The following is a 9,254-nucleotide window of genomic DNA, read 5'->3' on the forward strand; positions in this document are numbered from 1 at the left end:
AATACACCACACACAACTACACATAAAGCACCCTTTGAAATCATTTACGAACATAGATTGCCTACACCTATTACATCATTGTCGAACAAAATTAAAGTTGCCGATGATATTGCCAATACGCATGCTACTATTTTTGCTCAAGTTAAAGACATGATTAAAAAAGCCCAACAATCATACACTAGACAAGCTAATAAGAAAAGAAAATCCATGAGTTTCAATGTTGATGATTATGTTTGGTTACGTATTGAAAAGAGAAGACTGCAAAGTGTTAAGAAAACATTCACAATCATTCAAAATAATTCACAAGATCAATGACAATGCAATTAAATTAGAACTACCCGTACATTGGAAAATACATATTACTTTTCATATCACTTTACTACGACCGTTTAAAGACCAATTACTTGTCCACCCTATCTATGAAAACTTTCCTTTGTTAGAAGAAGAAACTAAAATCCTTGAACTTGAAACTATTCTAGATATTCACTTTATGACCACTAGAACTGGCTGTAGATATTCTAAATATTTGGTTAAATATAAAAATCAGCCAGTTTAAGAGGCCCAATGGATGTGCTCCAGCGACCTAAGTGCTTACCCCTCACTACTCGCTCCACATTGAGCTAATAGCAATTGAGGACAATTGCTATCCCACCCCTGGGGGTATGATGCCAAGAGGATATTCCACAGTGGATTCCGTGAGACCACACTAGATTTCGTGAGGTTTTTATTCCATAGTGAATTCTATGAGGTTTTGCGGTGGATTCTGTAAAACTATATTTATTTACCGGGGCTCATATACAAGGTGGATTCCTTGTATGAGAAGTTGAGAGGGACGCCTATCCTTTTCAGGCGTTAGGTTAAAGTGGGTGATTCTGAAAAATACACATTAAATTAATGGGACTTTTATAAGTTTAGAGTGCACTCATATTAATTTTCAACCTTTTTATTCATTTTGTAGCTGAAGACTGCTAGATATTCACTTTTGTGAGTTTAATTTTATTATTTTCTAACAATTGTGAATGCTTCAGTTGATGTGTAGAGCAGGCAACGGTGGCATTGGGAAGCACCGGGTGATGGCATGTATTCAGATTACCTAGAAGAATTATTATTTTTTATGGGCGTGTGTCTTATCACTAAAGGTGTGGCATCAATATTTATTTAGGCGCACTTATTTATTAAAGCACTTGACAAACAATTATTATTTTGTATGCACATATGTGCTCGGCTTAAATATTTCATTATTGGACATTGTATTTGGGTATAGCTCGACTTTTGGGACGCCCAACCGCTTTATTCTTTATTTGAGCAAAAGCAAACACAAAAGCCAAAGCATGCTAATTGTAAATTGGGCTATTTTTGAGCTTGAAGATGAATACATTTATAAATACATGCCTTGTGGAGCGCTCACACAAGGCATGGGGGGAGATTATATCCAATTTGTATTTTTGTCTCATGTCATACAAATCTTTCTTCTTGCTTTATGAGCTTTTGTAGAGCTCTTTGTTCTTGGGGACCTTCCGGCGCTCACTATCTATGCATCCAACATTCAATTTGCACACCAATGGTATTAGAGCTAAGTTGAGATCAAGGCTTCCAATCCCTTGCCATCTTTTGTGAAGGCAAAACTCCAAGAATAAACAGGCTCTACAGGGAGTCTCGTGACAAATCGTCAATACCAGCGTGTTCCTAGCGGTGAAGAACCCCCTACTGTGATGTCCGATCGCAAAGGACCACTTCTAGGCGGTGAAGGACAACTTCCCAAGCTCCTTTACAAGTCATTTATTTTGAAAGAAGCATATAAGAAACTTTTCATTAAGTTTGAGATTATAAAGCTTAATAAGCTTAAGAAGAGCTTAAGCTTTACAAATTGTCAATTTAGTAACTCCACACGAAAACTAATTAGTTTCGACGTCGTCCATGGCATCCTCTTGTCCTGTATGCTGCCAATGATTCATTTAGTTATTATTTCCTAAAGCTTAAAGCTACTAAGCTTTATTAAAGACTAAAGATGTCACTCTTTAATCTCCTTCCTAGCGGGTTTTCACACTGAGCTATTCCCGAATGAATCTCAAAAACTTCAACAAGCCACTATTCACACCTATACCTTCACAGAGTTGATTTTCAGAAAGCCAATTGTCATATTTAGTCTATTTCTCTCTTGGAAGAAGACCTGGTAATCAATCGCTATGAAAAAAAGGCAAGATCATAAGAGCAAAAGCATATTGTGAGCTCGCCAAAGAACATCTGGGAGCGGTATCTTCAATGATCTCTTCACACCTGGACTACAAGAAGATCCAGTTTGTTTGTAAGATATTGTTCGCACTACAAAACAAACAAAGCAAGTTTGTCGTGGCCTTATTCACACGCAACCAGAGAACGAGGGACGAATCCTTAATCAAATACAGGTTATGCTCTTCAATTTTATGCAACTATTGTTTAGTATTCTACACTGCCATGTCATTATTTACATTGAGATCTTAGTTAATAAATTAAATGAAATTTTATTTACGAAAATTTATTCTAAAAGTTAGTATCTTATACATACATATAAAATAAAATTGTCCATACCTTATGCCTACGTGTTACTAAGCCCTAATATTATACTAAGTTCAAGAATCTATATTCCATTTTAAAAACAATTAAAAATTTATCTAAAATTTACTAGTTTTTGTTAAATCTGTAATATAATAACAGCTCTATATATTTATATTAAAGTCTTGTTATTCTTGACATGTAATTAGATTTTGTTTTAGCACCACAGTTAGTAATCAAATATATTTAAAAATATGCTCATAAATTACCATTAGATAAATTAGCTAGATTGAATGTCACAATTGATATTTTAAATATTCTACATAAATTGATTGAGAAAATGATTTAGATATATATTTTTAAAGATATTTTATGCTTACGTAATTGCATAGTAAACTCTTACCTAGGTATTCTTACATTCTCTTTTGGTATTATTTCTACTATAAGGACATTGGTTGAAGATTTTTACTAGCCACAAATGGAATCTGATATTTCTAACTTTTTTTTCTGAGTGTTTAATTTGTCAACGAGTCAAACGACACCATGATAAGCAATATGGTTTGTTAATGCCTTTACCAATTTCTAAACCACCACCGTGAGAGCATATTTCAATGGATTTCATTATTGGTTTGCCTAACACCCAAGCTAATCATGATATGATTTGGACTATAGTAGATCGATTTAGTAAACAAGCATATTTCCTTCCATGCAAATAAAAATTAACTGCATCTCAAGCTACACAATTGTTTTTTAAGACTATTCTCACTAACCATGGTTTGGCAAAAGTTATTATTTCAAATTGTGATTCTAGATTTTGCAATAATTTTTGGACTACTTTGTTTGCTAATTTAGGTACTAAGATTGATTTCTCATATGCATTTCATCCTGAAACCAATAGGCAAATAGAAGCTACTAACAGTATCATTCTAGATCTTTTGCGTGCATACACAATTTCAAAACCACAAACATGGGATACACACTTGCATTTACTTCAATTTGCATACAATAATACACCACACACAACTACACATAAAGCACCCTTTGAAATCATTTACGAACATAGATTGCCTACACCTATTACATCATTGTCGAACAAAATTAAAGCTGCCGATGATATTGCCAATACACATGCTACTATTTTTGCTCAAGTTAAAGACGTGATTACAAAAGCCCAACAATCATACACTAGACAAGCTAATAAGAAAAGAAAATCCATGAGTTTCAATGTTGATGATTATATTTGGTTACGTATTGAAAAGAGAAGACTGCAAAGTGTTAAGAAAACATTCACAATCATTCAAAATCATTCACAAGATCAATGACAATGCAGTTAAACTAGAACTACCCGTACATTGGAAAATACATATTACTTTTCATATCACTTTACTACGACCGTTTAAAGACCAATTACTTGTCCACCCTATCTATGAAAACTTTCCTTTGTTAGAAGAAGAAACTAAAATCATTGAACCTGAAACTATTCTAGACATTCACTTTATGACCACTAGAACTGGCTGTAGATATTCTAAATATTTGGTTAAATATAAAAATCAGTCAATTTAAGAGGCCCAATGGATGTGCTCCAGCGACCTAAGTGCTTACCCCTCACTACTCGCTCCACATTGAGCTAATAGCAATTGAGGACAATTGCTATCCCACCCCTGGGGGTATGATGCCAGGAGGATATTCCACAGTGGATTCCGTGAGACCACAGTGGATTTCGTGAGGTTTTTATTCCATAGTGAATTCTATGAGGTTTTGCGGTTGTCAGAGAGAGAACTAGGGAGAGAGAAAGAGGAGAGAGAAAGACTGCAGAGGAGAGAGATAGACTGCAGGAAGAGAGAGAATTAGAGTGACGAGGAGAGAGAAAGACTAGAATTGGAGAGAGAAAGACATGAAAGATGTAGAAGCCATGGAAGCTTAGAGCAAGAAGGGAGAGAAAGATTGTAAATGTATTGATTTGTCAAAAGATATGAAAAATTACAACTTATCTCCTTATATACCAATGTCAGTGTGACATGGCATATTATCAACATTTTTAACTATTCCCAACTTCTTACAATCCATCCCTTCCCAAAAGTTTTTGTCCTCAAAAACAAACCTAGAAACAAGCTAAAGAGGAGATTCATAAGATCGAAATCAAATACCGCTGGAAATATGATCATCATGATAGTACTCACTAACAAAGTCTCCATTGCACGATGGTCTTCCAAGTCCACATGCTGTCCATAATCTTCCTTCTTAAACTGAACTTCTTGTTGTTGAACTTCTTGTTGTGGACTCATACCAGAATGGTCTTCAACAAGATGTTCTCCATCATTTACATCATAATATTCAAATAGCAAGATTATTTTGGCAGACTTTTCCCTACATGTGGCTTGGTGATTACAAGATAGTGGCTTAGCACAACGATAGCATAAGCCCGCAGCATGCAGTTCCCGTATTGTATCACTAGTAAGGTGTCTAACACGTTTAGCTTTAGATAGCAATTTACACACCTGTTCATCACCATTGGTCAGCTCTATGATAGTTTTGACATGCTGCTCATAGTCATCTTGCTGCTCATGTATAACAGATCGCTGTCCATGCTCATCATGTACAACAGATGGCTGTTCATGCTCATCATGTACAACAGATGACTGTTCATGCTCATCATGTACAACAGATGGCTGTCCATACTGCATATGGTGATAATAGCCCTGCTGCACATGAGAGGGACAGTTAGGTTGAGCATATGCAGTTGTTTCCACTGCAGTTTGCTGCTCACATTCATAAGCATGTTGCCTTTGATCATTGATCCCACTGTATTGGTCATAATCACTTGCTTGCTGTTGATCAAAGCTAGAAGTGTACTGATAAGCATAACCATTTCTGTTACATCCATAAGAACTATTTTGCTGAAGAGATGGATGCTTATAAGCATAAGCATGTTGACCATAATAACCATTCTGCTGCCAAGGTTCAATGGAATGATACTCTGCATTATGATATGGTACATCATATTTATAAGCATTAACATGCTGTCCAGATGTACTTGCATACTGCTCATATTCATTTGCATATTGTTGCTGTTCATATTCATAAGATGCATGTGGATCATAGCGTGTACCATCAGCATATACATGTTGTCCATAAGCATAAGCATTTGATCCAAGTGTACCATTAGCATATAGATGCTGGCCATGAGCATAAGCATTTGATTCAGGTCCTGCTATTTTTTCCATAAGAGCAATACACTGTTGAATCGAAACTACAAGTTTGTCAATATTAGCTTTTGTTTGAAGCTGATCTTGTCCAAGTTTGTCCATTTTAGCCTGTGTTTGAAGCCAACCTTGTCCAAGTTTGTCCATTTTAGCCTGTATTTGAAGCCAACGTTGTTCACTAGAGCTGGAGCTATTGTTCTTAGGTGTTGCCATTGCAGTCAAGTTGAAGAGATATGCTGTTCCTTGAAAAATAGAAGTCCAAATAAGGTGTATGATAGCTTGACTCAAAGGTTAGGATGTCTAGTATCAAGTAGAAATCCTGGTTTGAATTTAGGAGTAGCAATACCCCTCTCTGTTTAAGAATTTCCAAAACTGTCCACAATAAACTGCTAGTGAACTGCCCGTACCAAATAGGCTCTAGTTCGAGAAATATGTGTCCAAAAGAGACGTTTGATGGCTCCACTCGAAGCTTATGATATCTAGTATCACTTCCAATTGTTCCTTTGTCTTTAGAATAATGCTAATAATTTCTGTAGCAACTTTTCCAAATATGTCCCTGTTTGGACTGCACCATGTTTTGGCCCTGTTCCAAGTGTTTTGAGTACTTATTATCCAACTTGAGTCAATACCCAGTACCTATACACTCAAATGAGTAGGAGAGAGCATTCCATGAATATGGCATTACAAGATTGCATCCCCAAAGCATCATACCCTTGAGAATGCTTCATTTTCAAGATTCCAGTTATTGTACACTTGAATCATGAGAATAATGAACATGATGCCATGAATTTGCTTTGCATCAAAGTCTCAAACTTGGGGATGTACTGGTTATTGAGATACTGGCACTTGAACATTTTAAGGTTCAAGTTCTACATGTCAATGAATACAGCTTCAACTCTGCTCCTACTTTCAAGGAGTACCTGCACACGAATCTTGTGAGTGGTTCAAGGAATTATGAAATGGATGATGAAGATGATCATGGGTCTATCACTCTACTGGATGCTAACACAGCCAGTAAAGCAAGGGGCCAAAATATCTATATCCCATATCCCAAAGTCATGATAGGGAATGTAGCAAGAAGAATGAGACAAACCCAAGAACTTTATGTTCCAATGCCACAAAAACAGCCACCAAAAACCTCATGGCATGAGCCAAATGCTTCTCTAGCTTATAAAAGGTTTGACAAACTTAACTTTCCCTTGTCTGAGCTGAGAAGGGAAGCCTTGGAATCTCAACAATCTAGCAACTCATCGTTTTGGTTAAGTGGAATACAACTTGGGCCTCAAAATGTCAGCACCTCATCATTTGGCTACAGTGACATGATGAAGTTGATGCCAAACCCCAAAACTTATCTGAGCATGGAGGCTGGAGTGACTGAAGCAAGAGAGTACAGAAGCGCAATAGAAAAAGGTTTCAAGATTCCAATTATTGTACACTTGAAGGGATCTCAATCCAGCCTAATGTTTCATCTCAAGAAGCTCAATGCCATCTTTCAGAGCAACACTCAGTGAGGGGCTTGTGAATGGTTATCTTGCTGATAAGCTTTCATTGCCTCTAGGCTCTCATGCTACATGATGTGAAGTAAGCACAGTAAGTTCCTTTGGCTGAAAATTTATTTGAAGAGTTTGCTAAAGCAAAGGCACAAGAAAGAAGAAGGCTTTGGTGCTGATGAAGACTTTGAAACAGAAAGCGAGCCAAACGAAGACGACTTCCTTAGAAGACACTGTTTTTCTGCTCAAGGCCTTGAGTATGACCGTTGGAATTGTACAAGACAGCACCGAAGACATTCATTGGCCTTGTCAGTTCAGACAGACCTTAAGTCCAATCTCAACAGTACACAACACTTCAGGGTCTTCATCGGGACTTGGAATGTTGGTGGAAGACCTCCACAAGATAAGATGAACCTTGAGCAATGGCTTAATTCTACAGAACTTGCTAACATATATGTGATAGGATTCCAAGCTGCGAAAGGTAATGGTCAGAGTAGGAGCCCTGTCTCTGTTATTCCCGACGAGCCCATGCTCTTATTGAACATGAAGTATGGCCCAACCTTCATATTATGGACAGCCCCCAACCTTTAAAGCTTCTTCGAGGATACATCACGTTTATTGGTGATCTGCACAATTCGGACAGCGCACAATTCTGACAGCTGACTAAACTTTCAGTAGCAAATGTGGAGGAGGAAGCATCCGACTGCTTCTTGTGAAGCTTGAAACAGACTGTAGACTGCTTCTTGTGAAGCTTGAAACAGACTGTAGACTGCTTCTTGTGAAGCTTGAAATAGACTGTACTTCCAATACCTCCGAGTTCAGACGAAGGCCTCTCCTCCGGGTTCAGACGAAAGCCCTTCTCTCCTCCGAGTTCAGACGATGCTTCTTGTGAAGATTGAAATAGACTGTACTTCCAATGCAGTCATGACTATGAAACAAGAACATCATCATCATCTTCTTCCGCATTTAACCCACTCTCTCGGCCTCTTCTCCCCCGGCCGTGATCAAGCCAGTCCTGCTAGCATCAGCCATGGCTGGAAACGCTCTGACCAGCTGCACCATGACTTCTTCCCTGCAGAAGGCTTGAAGCAAGAAGAGCAGAAGGATACTGCAGGCACTGAAGGTGGTACTGTGTGTATCTCGGATTTCCCGGCTTTCAACGTTCTCTGCTTTCCCCTTTCTCCCATAGCCACGCCTTCCGTTTCCTCGCTTTCTCACAGGAATGGCCTTGTGGAGGGATTGTTTGAGACTGTGAAGTCATCAAAACGATCTTATGTATTCAACCTGGAATGCGAGCTTTATGATTATCAACATAACATGGGCTTACTACTTATGGAGTGGAAGGATTGGAACTCAGTGGTGACTGAAAAGTTGAAGGCTGCAACAAAAGATACAGAAAGAACCTTAAGGAAGGAGCGTGCAGCAAAATTTATAGCCCTTCTACAGGCACAACAACGTGAAGAGAATCTGAAGAAAGCTTTGTCAATTGAGAAGCAATGTGTTGAAGATCCGGAAAAGGCTTTAAAGGATATGCGAGTAAACTCTGCTGATATGAAGGTCTCTGCAGAAGACAAGCTCTCTCAAGTAAGAGAAATGATCGCCGAAACTAAACAAAAGATTCTTGCAGCAGAGTCAAATTTGCGTGCAGCAGATGCCTTGGAGGCAGATGCCACTCGCAAACATGGTATTGCAGTGAGAAAATTGCAAGAAGCTGAGGCTCGTGAAGATCATTACGACAATCAAAACTGGATCTGAATACTAGTATTTCTGAGTAACAAAAGGAGTTGATTGAATTTCAGCGAGTATTGGACATTCAAAAAGCAGAGCTAGAGTCGAAAATGTCAGATTATGAGGCATCCCTAGCAATACTGCGCCTTGCATGGATGCCTTGAGCTCCTTGATTTGATCCTTCTGCTAGTCTTCGAAAAATGGCCTAAAATGACCAACTAGTTGCCAAATCCGGTCTGTCAGCCTCTAAACTTGGTCTAAGTTTCATTTAAGACTCCAAGAAAGGCTGCCATGGTCTGTG

General features: G+C 38.1%; 1 protein-coding gene across 1 annotated transcript; it reads left to right on the plus strand.

The window, feature by feature from the left end:
* Window positions 1-8,542: 8,542 nt before the first annotated feature.
* On the plus strand, window positions 8,543-8,980 carry LOC148035909 (protein CROWDED NUCLEI 4-like). The gene has a single exon (XM_087678865.1). It carries the CDS (start codon window positions 8,543-8,545, stop codon window positions 8,978-8,980), a length of 438 nt encoding a protein of 145 aa, XP_087534991.1.
* The last annotated feature ends 274 nt before the right edge of the window (window positions 8,981-9,254 follow it).

This window comes from Lygodium microphyllum, chromosome 5 (assembly GCF_053477565.2).
Source record: "Lygodium microphyllum isolate KBCC chromosome 5, Lygodium_microphyllum_v1.1.10, whole genome shotgun sequence".
Taxonomy (NCBI): Eukaryota; Viridiplantae; Streptophyta; class Polypodiopsida; order Schizaeales; family Lygodiaceae; genus Lygodium; species Lygodium microphyllum.